Source organism: Hyperolius riggenbachi, chromosome 6, assembly GCF_040937935.1.
Source record: "Hyperolius riggenbachi isolate aHypRig1 chromosome 6, aHypRig1.pri, whole genome shotgun sequence".
NCBI lineage: Eukaryota > Metazoa > Chordata > Amphibia > Anura > Hyperoliidae > Hyperolius > Hyperolius riggenbachi.
In genome coordinates, this window is record NC_090651.1 from 9,106,105 (window position 1) to 9,122,255 (window position 16,151).

Sequence of the window (16,151 nt, forward strand, 5' to 3'; positions counted from 1 at the left end):
CTCCAGCAGCGACCAAGCCTGTGACCAAGTGTCGCAGTGGGGGGTTTGGGGGTCAAGGGACCCCCGTTTAGCGGCGCGTATGCGGCGGTTTAGCAGTGGCACACGTGCCCCTGCTGACTATGAGCTCTGAAGCGAGATTTATTCTCGCTTCAGACTCTCTTTAAGTGGAAATCTATGGCAAATATGGACAAAATACTATAGGAGATGTCATTTTACCAACAAAGATCAGGATAGTCAGAGCCATGGCCTTCCCAGTAGTTACATATGGCTGTGAAAGTTGAACTATAAGTAAAGTCATGTGTAGAAAAATGGATGCTTTTGAGCTGTGGGTGTGGAGAAAGCTACTGAGAGTTCACTGGACTGCCAGAATATCTAACCAGTCACTACTTATTTATTTTATTTATTTATTTATTGTATTTATAAAACGCCAACATTAGTGATGAGCGTAATGATCTAATTACGATTACGCAAAATGTCGTAAAATTTTGCGTAATTCGCGAAATTGCAATTATGGCTATAATCGAAATTTCGCAAATGTCACAAAATTACACGACATTTTGCGTTTATGGAGAATTTCGTAATTACGATTGTTTTTTCGTAATTATGATCGTTGTTCATAATTATGATCGTTTACGTGACATAAACAAATCAGAATTTCGGGAAATTCATCCATTCTCAAAATTGTGTTCCAGTCCAGAGCCTCCTGATACATTTAAAGCGACAGCACTTGCACCTTTGCATTATCAGATATTGCAAGGCCCAAAACCAAGTGTCTCAACATGACTGCTATGTGCACCATGGCAAAGAGCACCTGTCTTAGAAGTGGCTGCAGGCAGAGCCTCCTGATACATTTAAAGCGACAGCATGTGCAGGGCCTTTGCATCAAACCAATCAATGAGTGACTTTCCTGAGTTTAGTCATTACCTAAATGTGCATAATTACTATTAGAAACGAAATTGCATCCATTTTCATAACTAAAATAACTTTGTTTCTATACAAAACATGAAATTACGAAATTTCACACTAAACACAAATTTGCGCCGAAATGCGAAATTACGAAACCGGAATTTCGCTTACAGAATTCCAAATTACAGTTTGTATGGCACTTACGAAATTACGAATTCGTGTTGTAGCGGTAAAATTTGTGTCCGCAATTAAGGAAACAAAATTACGAAAATGTCTGCTTAACACTAGCCAACATATTACGCAGCGCATAAATAAGGCCAGGGTGTTCACCAGAAGGGTTGATACTACCAGGCCCGGTCTGCCCATGATGCCAAGTGTGGCGACTTCCTCAGGAGGCAGAAGTCTGGGGGCGGCACCAGGCAGAAACAGGAAGTGAAGAGAGTGCCTGGCCACAGGGCCGGCGCTATAATGCAGGCAATTCAGAGGTTTCCTCCACCCCCCCCTCATCTCCACCAATCCAGCACTGGGACCCACCAAACCTGTTCGATAAGGGCTTCATGAGCGCGGTCCCATCCGTAAATGAGGCTGGCTGCACTGCACAGGATGCCTATGCAGTAGCACGGAGGCACTCGGGTTCGGTGGAAAACGCCAATCCCAAGCGGCTCCCTGCTACTGCGCCGGTGCCAGGTGTCCTCTTTCATGGGCAGGGCGTGGCCCGGATCTTCCAGAGGGTTCCGGCATCCAGGCGGACCTGGGAAGCCTCTGGAGGTAAGGATTCCAGGCTTCTATTTTATATTGAAACATTTACAAAGTAGGTTGAATGTTTTACTGTCTCTAATCAGTGGCAGCCTATTAAAGCGGATCCGAGATGAAAAACTAACTATAACAAGTAACTTGTCTATATATCTTATCTAAAGTTTAAAATCTAGCTGCAAACAGCTTTAATAGAATATGATTATTTCTTCCTGTGATACAATGACAGCAGCCATGTTGTTTGTAAACATTACACAGAGGCAGGCTTATCTGTATCTTGAGCAAAAAAACCTAATCCCCCCTCCTCCTCCCTCCCCCCTCTGCCTCTGAAATCTCTGGCTAGTAATACCTCCTCCTCCTTCTCCCCAGACTGAGCTCCCATGAGCCCTTGCTACTGTCTGAAAGTGCCTTGGCTCTCTGAAAACCTGTGGGCGTGGCTTGTTTAGTTTATAGGGAATTAGAGTATTAAAACAGAAACAAAAAAGTATTTGGCTTGAGGAATGCCCTATAAACAATAGGAAAGAAACACAATTATGCAATGTGTAAAAGTTTATTTTGGATCCACTTTAAAGTAAACCAGAGACGAAGCACCCTTGTGTATTCTACCATATCACTGGGAACATTAGAGAAAACATCTACCCTGCTTTCTGTTTCATCCTCACTGTTAAAAGTGTCTGTTATCAGCTGTGATAAGAATCCCCGACTGAGCATTCAGTCTGGCTTTGCCGGGAATGATTTTAGCTCATGATTTTAGAGTCATTATAGCAGAGCCACAAGGGGGCAGGCTTGGGCTTGAAAAGACACCAGAGAAGACAGACTCAGCTATAATCTTTCCATAGCAAAGCCAGACTGAATGCTCAGTCGGGGATTCTTATCAGAGGTGATAACAGTCGGATTAAACAGAGAACAATGAAACAAAGAGCAGATTAGGTGTTTACTGTCATGTTCCTACTGATTTATAAGGTAAAATACAAGAGGGTGCTTCATCTCTGGTTCTCTTTAAAATGTCCCTGAGTTAGAAAAAGGTAAATAGTTCATGTATGTTATCTTTTCCTGCTCTCAGAAGTTCTATTCTGCCAGGAAAAAACTTGTATAGCCGTAATTTGCTTATCAGTGATGTTTACTATATTCCCCACAAGACAGAAGCTGTCACTTCCATGCCTAGAAATTAACTCTTTCAGTCAGCAAAATAAAACAAGCAAAACAGTCTGGTCAGGGCCGGGCCGAGGCATAGGCTGGAGAGGCTCCAGCCTCAGGGCGCAGTGTAGGAGGGGGCGCACTACTCATTCAGCTGTCATTCCTAATTGTGTATGAAGCAGAAAGAAATAAGAAAAGGGGATACATAGCAGTGACTGCAAGCCATATAACTAGATATTAAGGTGTTGGGGAGGTGGTGGGCCCTGTGGCGCCTCTTAGTCTAATAGCAATCAGTGTGTGATGGCTGGGGTGGGAGGGATGGAGGAGGGGCCTCTTAGTGTAATAGCAATCAGTGTGTGACGGCTGGGGTGGCAGGGATGGAGGGGCGCACTTTGGTGTCTCAGCCTTGGGTGCTGGAGGACCTTGTCCCGCCTCTGAGTCTGGTTATTGATATGCTTTGCATAGTACATACACATGTTCATCTCATCATGTCACACGTCACCTCAGCTACACTTCTAAGTCACAGGTTCACCTCAGTTCTTGCCAAAGTTGCTCCATGTTTCCTGATTCCAATGACCTTCAACAACCCACAGTTCACTCTCTGTCCATTACATCCCAGCCTTTCCCAGGCGCCTTTGTAATGAGATAATCAATGATTTTCACTCTGCCTGCCTGGGGCTGTAATGTTGTGTAGAGCAGTGTAATGTCTGCTGTGTGGTCAGGACCATTAGCTCCACTTAGGTCTCGGGTTTAAGTGATACAGAACATCACATGGAGTTTCCTGCTCATAGGTCAGCATGCTGGACACATTGATCATTCTTTTATCTGCTGCTTCTCATTCTAGGACTCTCCTGGCCACAGTTATCTGCTTCTTCTGGTAAACTTGATTTTATGTCCTGCTGCATTTATAATGTTTATAATGTAAGACACTTCTAGTATAATATACTTTGCATGCAAACCATATTGGAAGCTAAAGTTCCTCCTAGTGCAATAAATGTTAGCACTTGTCTTGGATGCAGGGCATGCATTTTTTCAGTCTAGCAGAGGCGGTGTATGCCTGTGCGATTAACCATTCAATTGCAACATACGTTTAGGGACGCACAGCCTTTCCACCCACCTTTTCTTAACGTTGTAACTATTTAACTGTCAGGTTAGCTGCTCCCAGCCCCTCCTCCTGAGTTTCCTGTTTGCATTATTAGTATTATTATTTAGTATTTATATAGCGCCAACATATTACGCAGCGCTGTACAGTGTATATATATATATATATATCTTGTCACTAACTGTCCCTCAAAGGAGCTCACAATCTAATCCCTACCATTGCCATATGTCTATATTATGTAGTGTAAGTACTGTAGTCTAGGGCCAATTTTTAGGGGCAGCCAATTAACTTATCCGTATGTTTTTGGAATGTGGGAGGAAACCGGAGTGCCCGGAGGAAACCCACGCAGACACGGAGAGAACATACAAACTCTTTGCAGATAGTGCCCTGGCTGGGATTCGAACCAGGGACCCAGCGCTGCAAGGCGAGAGAGCTAACCACTACGCCACCGTGCTGCATAAAAAGTAGTAGCAGATTTGCATCTGAATTGAATGCAAAGTGTGCAGAAAATATATTTAGGTGCTGCACACTGAGCTGGTGGTCATTTCAGATGCAGCCTTAGTGGTATGCGCTGGATTTTGGACTAGCCCATCTTCCCATAGGGGGGTTCTCAGGGTTTTCTTTATTTTTAAAAGCATTTAGTGAATGGCAGTTGCTCCGTCCAACTGCCAAAATAGTGTGCAGCGAGCAGGGAGGCTGGTCAGCATCTTTGTATAAATCTTTTTCAGAGAATAAAGGCCATGCTGAGATTCCCCTATGGAGAGATGGACTAGCCGAAAACCTGTCAGTAATGTCAGATTTCTACTACCTACTGTAAGTGACAGCAACATCGGAGAGAAGTAATTTATGGCTCATTTTACTCTGCGAGAAATGTACTTCTTATTTGTGTGTGTTTTAAATTTTAAGATTTTCGCGACAGTTCCTCTTTAAGTAGTTAAAGCAGGGCCCGGCCAGGCACTTCTGAGGAAGCATGTTTCTAGGCTTGACAGACGTGTTTTGTGCATTTTGTAAAAAGGGGGCAGGGCATTACATTAAAAGGGGGAGGGATTTACAGGGCCCTTCACTCCTTTATGCAGAGCAGTGCAGTGTGCAATTACTTATGTCACCCGGGCTGTGCTCCCTTCACTTCATTCTGCTGTGTCAGCATGCACAATGCCGGCATAGCTCCCAACTGTCCCTGTTTTGGAAGGACTGTCCCTCTTTGGGAGCCCTGCTCATCTGTGCCTCTTTCCTCCTCATTTGTCCCTCTTTCAGGACTGATGTACAGATCTGTGTAAATATATGTATTTTATCTACTGAAAAATGTGTTTAGCTGACTCTAAACTTTATTCCCATCCTTTAAATTGATATATTTTTTTTTATTTTCAAATGTTAATATGAAGGAAGGAAAGGACCAGTGTGGTTTGAATTATAAAACAACATATTTTTCTTATGAAATCTTTATGGTATGCGTGACTAGGGTTGTGACGGGGGCATGATCAGGGGTGTGGCTTAAGTGTCCCTCTTTCTTAATTCAAAAAGTTGGGAGGTATGTGCGCGTCATGTGACATTGGTGCCTTATAGAGGAAACCACAGCAGAGCCGTGGGAACTCTCGAACCGGGGGACCGGGGATGACAGAGGCAGACCACACATGGGGGGGGAGGGGAGTTTAAACATGGTGCCCCACAAAGTTTTCACTCAGGGGGGCTCATAAAGTGTGGGGGAGGGGGGCCCTTGCACACTAGTTCTGCCCCTGAACCTGAGGAGGGTGAATTTATTTCTTCACTGTCAACCCCCCCCCCCCCCCCCCCCCCAAAAAAAAAAAAAACCAAATGAAACGAAAATAGGTGAAGTAAAATGTCCGTATGTTTGAAGCTGTAGGAGTGGCGCTCTGTACGATCTGTGTGCATTAATGGTAACAAATGACAATTAGCATCAGTGTTTTCTAGAATCCTCTTTCCCGGTCACAGTTCATAAATTAAATGTCATTTTATAGCGTGTGAACGAGCGCCGCTTCCTGTCCCGTATTTCATTCCTCCTCCTCCGCCATCGTTCTCTGCCAGCTGCTATTATCAGAGCTGCTGCTAAAAATATAATCCAGGGAGCACAATAATGGTCGTGGAACAGTTGCCCGCTGTCACTGTGTGTAGCTGCATGACTGCAGGGAACAATGCGCTCAGATCCTGCACTTCCTATGCTGCCTGACTAATCCATACGCTGACGCTAGATCAACCGCCAAACAGAAATTATCCATTATTTATTGACATATTTATAGAACTGGCGTTTTTTTTACAAAGCAATTTATATTGGGCTCCTAGCTTTCACATTTTTTGGAGGGACAATCCCTTTTTTGGAACCAAATCCCTCTGTCCCTCTACAATGTAAAGCAGTCAGTGTACAGCTTGTATAACAGTGTAATATTGTATGATATCTTCTCATGGGACAGCACTGCAGATGTGACACTGTGATACAATGTAAAGCAGTCAGTGTACAGCTTGTATAACAGTGTAATATTGTATGATATCTTCTCTTGGGACAGCACTGCAGATGTGACACTGTGATACAATGTAAAGCAGTCAGTGTACAGCTTGTATAACAGTGTAATATTGTATGATATCTTCTCATGGGACAGCACTGCAGATGTGACACTGTGATACAATGTAAAGCAGTCAGTGTACAGCTTGTATAACAGTGTAATATTGTATGATATCTTCTCATGGGACAGCACTGCAGATGTGACGCTGTGATACAATGTAAAGCAGTCAGTGTACAGCTTGTATAACAGTGTAATATTGTATGATATCTTCTCATAAGACAGCACTACAGATGTGACGCTGTGATACAATGTTAAGCAGTCAGTGTATAGCAGTGTAATATTGTATGATATCTTCTCATGGGACAGCACTGCAGATGTGACACTGTGATACAATGTAAAGCAATCAGTGTACAGCTTGTATAACAGTGTAATATTGTATGATATCTTCTCATGGGACAACACTGCAGATGTGACGCTGTGATACAATGTAAAGCAGTCAGTGTACAGCTTGTATAACAGTGTAATATTGTATGATATCTTCTCATGGGACAACACTGCAGATGTGACACTGTGATACAATGTAAAGCAGTCAGTGTACAGCTTGTATAACGGTGTAATATTGTATGATATCTTCTCATGGGACAGCACTGCAGATGTGACACTGTGATACAATGTAAAGCAGTCAGTGTACAGCTTGTATAACAGTGTAATATTGTATGATATCTTCTCATGGGACAACACTGCAGATGTGACACTGTGATACAATGTAAAGCAGTCAGTGTACAGCTTGTATAACGGTGTAAATATTGTATGATATCTTCTCATGGGACAGCACTGCAGATGTGACACTGTGATACAATGTAAAGCAGTCAATGTACAGCTTGTATAACAGTGTAAATATTGTATGATATCTTCTCATGGGACAGCACTGCAGATGTGACACTGTGATACAATGTAAAGCAGTCAGTGTACAGCTTGTATAACAGTGTAAATATTGTATGATATCTTCTCATGGGACAACACTGCAGATGTGACACTGTGATACAATGTAAAGCAGTCAGTGTACAGCTTGTATAACAGTGTAAATATTGTATGATATCTTCTCATGGGACAGCACTGCAGATGTGACACTGTGATACAATGTAAAGCAGTCAGTGTACAGCTTGTATAACAGTGTAAATATTGTATGATATCTTCTCATGGGACAGCACTGCAGATGTGACGCTGTGATACAATGTAAAGCAGTCAGTGTACAGCTTGTACAACAGTGTAATATTGTATGATATCTTCTCATGGGACAGCACTGCAGATGTGACACTGTGACACAATGTAAAGCTGTCAGTGTACAGCTTGTATAACAGTGTAATATTGTATGATATCTTCTCATGGGACAGCACTACATATGTGACACTGTGATACAATGTAAAGTAGTCGGTGTACAGCTTGTATAGCAGTGTAATATTGTATGATATCTTCTCATGGGACAGCACTGCAGATGTGACACTGTGATACAATGTAAAGCAGTCAGTGTACAGCTTGTATAACAGTGTAAATACTGTATGATATCTTCTCATGGGACAGCACTGCAGATGTGACACTGTGATACGATGTAAAGCAGTCAGTGTACAGCTTGTATAACAGTGTAATATTGTATGATATCTTCTCATGGGACAACACTGCAGATGTGACACTGTCTGTGATACAATGTAAAGCAGTCAGTGTACAGCTTGTATAACAGTGTAATATTGTATGATATCTTCTCATGGGACAGCACTGCAGATGTGACACTGTGACACAATGTAAAGCAGTCAGTGTACAGCTTGTATAACAGTGTAATATTGTATGATATCTTCTCATGGGACAACACTGCAGGTGTGACCCTGTGACACAATGTAAAGCAGTCAGTGTACAGCTTGTATAACAGTGTAAATATTGTATGATATCTTCTCATGGGACAGCACTGCAGATGTGACACTGTGACACAATGTAAAGCAGTCAGTGTACAGCTTGTATAACAGTGTAATATTGTATGATATCTTCTCATGGGACAACACTGCAGATGTGACATTGTGATACAATGTAAAGCAGTCAGTGTACAGCTTGTATAACAGTGTGATATTGTATGATATCTTCTCATGGGACAACACTGCAGATGTGACATTGTGATACAATGTAAAGCAGTCAGTGTGCAGCTTGTATAACAGTGTAATATTGTATGATATCTTCTCATGGGACAGCACTGCAGATGTGACACTGTGACACAATGTAAAGCTGTCAGTGTACAGCTTGTATAACAGTGTAATATTGTATGATATCTTCTCATGGGACAGCACTACATATGTGACACTGTGATACAATGTAAAGCAGTCAGTGTACAGCTTGTATAACAGTGTAAATATTGTATGATATCTTCTCATGGGACAACACTGCAGGTGTGACCCTGTGATACAATGTAAAGCAGTCAGTGTACAGCTTGTATAACAGTGTAATATTGTATGATATCTTCTCATGGGACAGCACTGCAGATGTGACACTGTGATACAATGTAAAGCAGGCAGTGTACAGCTTGTATAACAGTGTAATATTGTATGATATCTTCTCATGGGACAACACTGCAGATGTGACACTGTCTGTGATACAATGTAAAGCAGTCAGTGTACAGCTTGTATAACAGTGTAATATTGTATGATATCTTCTCATGGGACAGCACTGCAGATGTGACGCTGTGATACAATGTAAAGCAGTCAGTGTGCAGCTTGTATAACAGTGTAAATATTGTATGATATCTTCTCATGGGACAGCACTGCAGATGTGACACTGTGATACAGTGTAAAGCAGTCAGTGCACAGCTTGTATAACAGTGTAAATATTGTATGATATCTTCTAATGGGACAGCACTGCAGATGTGACACTGTGATACAATGTAAAGCAGTCAGTGTACAGCTTGTATAACAGTGTAATATTGTATGATATCTTCTCATGGGACAGCACTGCAGATGTGACACTGTGATACAATGTAAAGCAGTCAGTCAGTGTACAGCTTGTATAACAGTGTAAATATTGTATGATATCTTCTCATGGGACAACACTGCAGATGTGACACTGTGATACAATGTAAAGCAGTCAGTGTACAGCTTGTATAACAGTGTAAATATTGTAAGATATCTTCTCATGGGACAACACTGCAGATGTGACGCTGTGATACGATGTAAGACAGTCAGTGTACAGCTTGTATAACAGTGTAATATTGTATGATATCTTCTCATGGGACAGCACTGCAGATGTGACACTGTGATACAATGTAAAGCAGTCAGTGTACAGCTTGTATAACAATGTAAATATTGTATATCTTCTCATGGGACAGCACTGCAGATGTGACACTGTGATACAATGTAAAGCAGTCAGTGTGCAGCTTGTATAACAGTGTAAATATTGTATGATATCTTCTCATGGGACAACACTGCAGATGTGACGCTGTGATACAATGTAAATCAGTCAGTGTACAGCTTGTATAACAGTGTAAAAATTGTATGATATCTTCTCATGGGACAGCACTGCAGATGTGACACTGTAATACAATGTAAAGCAGTCAGTGTACAGCTTGTATAACAGTGTAATATTGTATGATAACTTCTCATGGGACAGCACTGCAGATGTGACACTGTGATACAATGTAAAGCAGTCAGTGTACAGCTTGTATAACAGTGTAATATTGTATGATATCTTCTCATGGGACAGCACTGCAGATGTGACGCTGTGATACAATGTAAAGCAGTCAGTGTGCAGCTTGTATAACAGTGTAAATATTGTATGATATCTTCTCATGGGACAGCACTGCAGATGTGACACTGTGATACAATGTAAAGCAGTCAGTGCACAGCTTGTATAACAGTGTAAATATTGTATGATATCTTCTCATGGGACAACACTGCAGATGTGACACTGTGATACAATGTAAAGCAGTCAGTGTACAGCTTGTAAAACAGTGTAATATTGTATGATATCTTCTCATGGGACAGCACTGCAGATGTGACACTGTGATACAATGTAAAGCAGTCAGTGTACAGCTTGTATATCTGTAAATATTGTATGATATCTTCTCATGGGACAGCACTGCAGATGTGACACAATGTAAAGCAGTCAGTGTACAGCTTGTATAACATTGTAAACATTGTATGATATCTTCTCATGGGACATCACTGCAGATGTGACACAATGTGACACAATGTAAAGCAGTCAGTGTACAGCTTGTATAACAGTGTAAATATTGTATGATATCCTCTCATGGGACAGCACTGCAGATGTGACACTGTGATACAATGTAAAGCAGTCAGTGTACAGCTTGTATAACAGTGTAAATATTGCATGATATCTTCTCATGGGACAACACTGCAGATGTGACGCTGTGATACAATGTAAAGCAGTCAGTGTACAGCTTGTATAACAGTGTAAATATTGTATGATATCTTCTCCTAGGACAGCACTGCAGATGTGACGCTGTGATACAATGTAAAGCAGTCAGTGCACAGCTTGTATAACAGTGTAATATTGTATGATATCTTCTCATGGGACAGCACTGCAGAGGTGACACTGTGATACGATGTAAGACAGTCAGTGTACAGCTTGTATAACAGTTTAATATTGTATGATATCGTCTCATGGGACAACACTGCAGATGTGACACTGTGATACAATGTAAAGCAGTCAGTGTACAGCTTGTATAACAGTGTAATATTGTATGATATCTTCTCATGTGACAGCATTGCAGATGTGACGCTGTGATACAATGTAAAGCAGTCAGTGTACAGCTTGTATAACAGTGTAATATTGTATGATATCTTCTCATGGGACAACACTGCAGATGTGACACTGTGATACGATGTAAAGCTGTCAGTGTACAGCTTGTATAACAGTGTAATATTGTATGATATCTTCTCATGGGACAGCACTGCAGATGTGACACTGTGATACAATATAAAGCAGTCAGTGTACAGCTTCTATAACAGTGTAATATTGTATGATATCTTCTCATGGGACAGCACTGCTGATGTGACACTGTGATACAATGTAAGACAGTCAGTGTACAGCTTGTATAACAGTGTAATCTTGTATGATATCTTCTCCTGGGACAGCACTGCAGATGTGACACTGTGATACAATGTAAGACAGTCAGTGTACAGCTTGTATAACAGTGTAATCTTGTATGATATCTTCTCATGGGACAGCACTGCAGATGTGACGCTGTGATACAATGTAAAGCAGTCAGTGTACAGCTTGTATAATAGTGTAATATTGTATGATATCTTCTCATGGGACAGCACTGCAGATGTGACACTGTGATACAATGTAAAGCAGTCAGTGCACAGCTTGTATAACAGTGTAATATTGTATGATATCTTCTCATGGGACAGCACTGCAGAGGTGACACTGTGATACGATGTAAGACAGTCAGTGTACAGCTTGTATAACAGTGTAATATTGTATGATATCTTCTCATGGGACAACACTGCAGATGTGACACTGTGATACAATGTAAAGCAGTCAGTGTACAGCTTGCATAACAGTGTAATATTGTATGATATCTTCTCATGGGACAGCACTGCAGATGTGACACTGTGATACAATATAAAGCAGTCAGTGTACAGCTTCTATAACAGTGTAATATTGTATGATATCTTCTCATGGGACAGCACTGCTGATGTGACACTGTGATACAATGTAAGACAGTCAGTGTACAGCTTGTATAACAGTGTAATCTTGTATAATATCTTCTCCTGGGACAGCACTGCAGATGTGACACTGTGATACAATGTAAGACAGTCAGTGTACAGCTTGTATAACAGTGTAATCTTGTATGATATCTTCTCATGGGACAGCACTGCAGATGTGACGCTGTGATACAATGTAAAGCAGTCAGTGTACAGCTTGTATAACTGTAAATATTGTATGATATCTTCTCATGGGACAGCACTGCAGATGTGACGCTGTGATACAATGTAAAGCAGTCAGTGTACAGCTTGTATAATAGTGTAATATTGTATGATATCTTCTCATGGGACAGCACTGCAGGTGTGACACTGTGATACAATGTAAAGCAGTCAGTGCACAGCTTGTATAACAGTGTAATATTGTATGATATCGTCTCATGGGACAGCACTGCAGAGGTGACACTGTGATACGATGTAAGACAGTCAGTGTACAGCTTGTATAACAGTGTAATATTGTATGATATCTTCTCATGGGACAACACTGCAGATGTGACACTGTGATACGATGTAAAGCTGTCAGTGTACAGCTTGTATAACAGTGTAATATTGTATGATATCTTCTCATGGGACAGCACTGCAGATGTGACACTGTGATACAATATAAAGCAGTCAGTGTACAGCTTCTATAACAGTGTAATATTGTATGATATCTTCTCATGGGACAGCACTGCTGATGTGACACTGTGATACAATGTAAGACAGTCAGTGTACAGCTTGTATAACAGTGTAATCTTGTATGATATCTTCTCCTGGGACAGCACTGCAGATGTGACACTGTGATACAATGTAAGACAGTCAGTGTACAGCTTGTATAACAGTGTAATCTTGTATGATATCTTCTCATGGGACAGCACTGCAGCTGTGACGCTGTGATACAATGTAAAGCAGTCAGTGTACAGCTTGTATAATAGTGTAATATTGTATGATATCTTCTCATGGGACAGCACTGCAGATGTGACACTGTGATACAATGTAAAGCAGTCAGTGCACAGCTTGTATAACAGTGTAATATTGTATGATATCTTCTCATGGGACAGCACTGCAGAGGTGACACTGTGATACGATGTAAGACAGTCAGTGTACAGCTTGTATAACAGTGTAATATTGTATGATATCTTCTCATGGGACAACACTGCAGATGTGACACTGTGTGACAATGTAAAGCAGTCAGTGTACAGCTTGTATAACAGTGTAATATTGTATGATATCTTCTCATGGGACAGCACTGCAGATGTGACACTGATACAATATAAAGCAGTCAGTGTACAGCTTCTATAACAGTGTAATATTGTATGATATCTTCTCATGGGACAGCACTGCTGATGTGACACTGTGATACAATGTAAGACAGTCAGTGTACAGCTTGTATAACAGTGTAATCTTGTATGATATCTTCTCCTGGGACAGCACTGCAGATGTGACACTGTGATACAATGTAAGACAGTCAGTGTACAGCTTGTATAACAGTGTAATCTTGTATGATATCTTCTCATGGGACAGCACTGCAGATGTGACGCTGTGATACAATGTAAAGCAGTCAGTGTACAGCTTGTATAACTGTAAATATTGTATGATATCTTCTCATGGGACAGCACTGCAGATGTGACGCTGTGATACAATGTAAAGCAGTCAGTGTACAGCTTGTATAATAGTGTAATATTGTATGATATCTTCTCATGGGACAGCACTGCAGATGTGACACTGTGATACAATGTAAAGCAGTCAGTGCACAGCTTGTATAACAGTGTAATATTGTATGATATCGTCTCATGGGACAGCACTGCAGAGGTGACACTGTGATACGATGTAAGACAGTCAGTGTACAGCTTGTATAACAGTGTAATATTGTATGATATCTTCTCATGGGACAACACTGCAGATGTGACACTGTGATACAATGTAAAGCAGTCAGTGTACAGCTTGTATAACAGTGTAATATTGTATGATATCTTCTCATGGGACAGCACTGCAGATGTGACACTGTGATACAATATAAAGCAGTCAGTGTACAGCTTCTATAACAGTGTAATATTGTATGATATCTTCTCATGGGACAGCACTGCAGATGTGACGCTGTGATACAATGTAAAGCAGTCAGTGTACAGCTTGTATAACAGTGTAATATTGTATGATATCTTCTCATGGGACAGCACTGCAGATGTGACGCTGTGATACGATGTAAGACAGTCAGTGTACAGCTTGTATAACAGTGTAATATTGTATGATATCTTCTCATGGGACAACACTGCAGATGTGACACTGTGATACAATATAAAGCAGTCAGTGTACAGCTTCTATAACAGTGTAATATTGTATGATATCTTCTCATGGGACAGCACTGCAGATGTGACGCTGTGATACAATGTAAAGCAGTCAGTGTACAGCTTGTATAACAGTGTAATATTGTATGATATCTTCTCATGGGACAGCACTGCAGATGTGACGCTGTGATACGATGTAAAGCAGTCAGTGTACAGCTTGTATAACAGTGTAATATTGTATGATATCTTCTCATGGGACAGCACTGCAGATGTGACACTGTGATACAATGTAAAGCAGTCAGTGTACAGCTTGTATAACAGTGTAATATTGTATGATATCTTCTCATGGGACAGCACTGCTGATGTGACACTGTGATACAATGTAAGACAGTCAGTGTACAGCTTGTATAACAGTGTAATCTTGTATGATATCTTCTCCTGGGACAGCACTGCAGATGTGACACTGTGATACAATGTAAAGCAGTTAGTGTACAGCTTGTATAACAGTGTAATATTGTATGATATCTTCTCATGGGACAACACTGCAGATGTAACGCTGTGATAGAATGTAAAGCAGTCAGTGTACAGCTTGTATAACAGTGTGAATATTGTATGATATCTTCTCATGGGACAGCACTGCAGATATGATACTGTAATACAATGTAAATCAGTCAGTGTACAGCTTGTATAACAGTGTAAATTTACTGTCCCATCAAAATAACTCAACACACAGCCATTAATGTCTAAACAGCTGGCAACACAATGTAAAGCAGTCAGTGTACAGCTTGTATAACAGTGCAATATTGTATGATATCTTCTCATGGGACAACACTGCAGATGTGACGCTGTGATACAATGTAAAGCAGTCAGTGAACAGCTTGTATAATAGTATAAATATTGTATGATATCTTCTCTTGGGACAGCACTGCAGATGTGACACTGTGATACAATGTAAATCAGTCAGTGTACAGCTTGTATAACCGTGTAAATATTGTATGATATCTTCTCGTGGGACAGCACTGCAGATGTGACACTGACACAATGTAAAGCAGTCAGTGTACAGCTTGTATAACAGTGTAATATTGTATGATATCTTCTCATGGGACAACACTGCAGATGTGACACTGTGATACAATGTAAAGCAGTCAGTGTACAGCTTGTATAACAGTGTAAATATTGTATGATATCTTCTCATGGGGCAGCACTGCAGAGGTGACGCTGTGAAAATGTAAAGCAGTCAGTGTACAGCTTGTATAACAGTGTAAATATTGTATGATATCTTCTCATGGGACAGCACGGCAGATATAACGCTGTGCTACAATGTAAAGCAGTCAGTGTACAGCTTGTATAACAGTGTAATATTTTATGATCTCTTCTCATGGGACAACACTGCAGATGTGACGCTGTGATACAATGTAAAGCAGTCAGTGTACAGCTTGTATAACAGTGTAAATATTGTATGATATCTTCTCATGGGACAACACTGCAGATGTGACACTGTGCTACAATGTAAAGCAGTCAGTGTACAGCTTATATAACAGTGTAAATATTGTATGATATCTTCTCATGCGACAGCACTGCAGGCAGTGTTGCCAACCGCACGTAAATTTACGGACAGCCCGTAAATTTTGATACTAAATAAGCTGCCCGTGAATTCCGTAAGGAATTCTGCAGCGTCCGTAAAAGGGCGACCAGTCGGCTGCCCGCT

At 41.0% G+C, this 16,151-nt stretch overlaps 1 protein-coding gene across 1 annotated transcript in view; it reads left to right on the top strand.

The window, feature by feature from the left end:
* Nucleotides 1-4,620: 4,620 nt before the first annotated feature.
* Nucleotides 4,621-16,151, top strand: part of SCN3B (sodium voltage-gated channel beta subunit 3) — a 75,513-nt gene continuing 63,982 nt past the window's right edge. Inside the window, exon 1 of the mRNA XM_068242381.1 lies at nt 4,621-4,711. Within this exon, the coding sequence (XP_068098482.1) occupies nt 4,655-4,711 (57 nt within the window). The 5' untranslated portion in view covers nt 4,621-4,654. The remainder of the gene's footprint in view (nt 4,712-16,151) is intronic.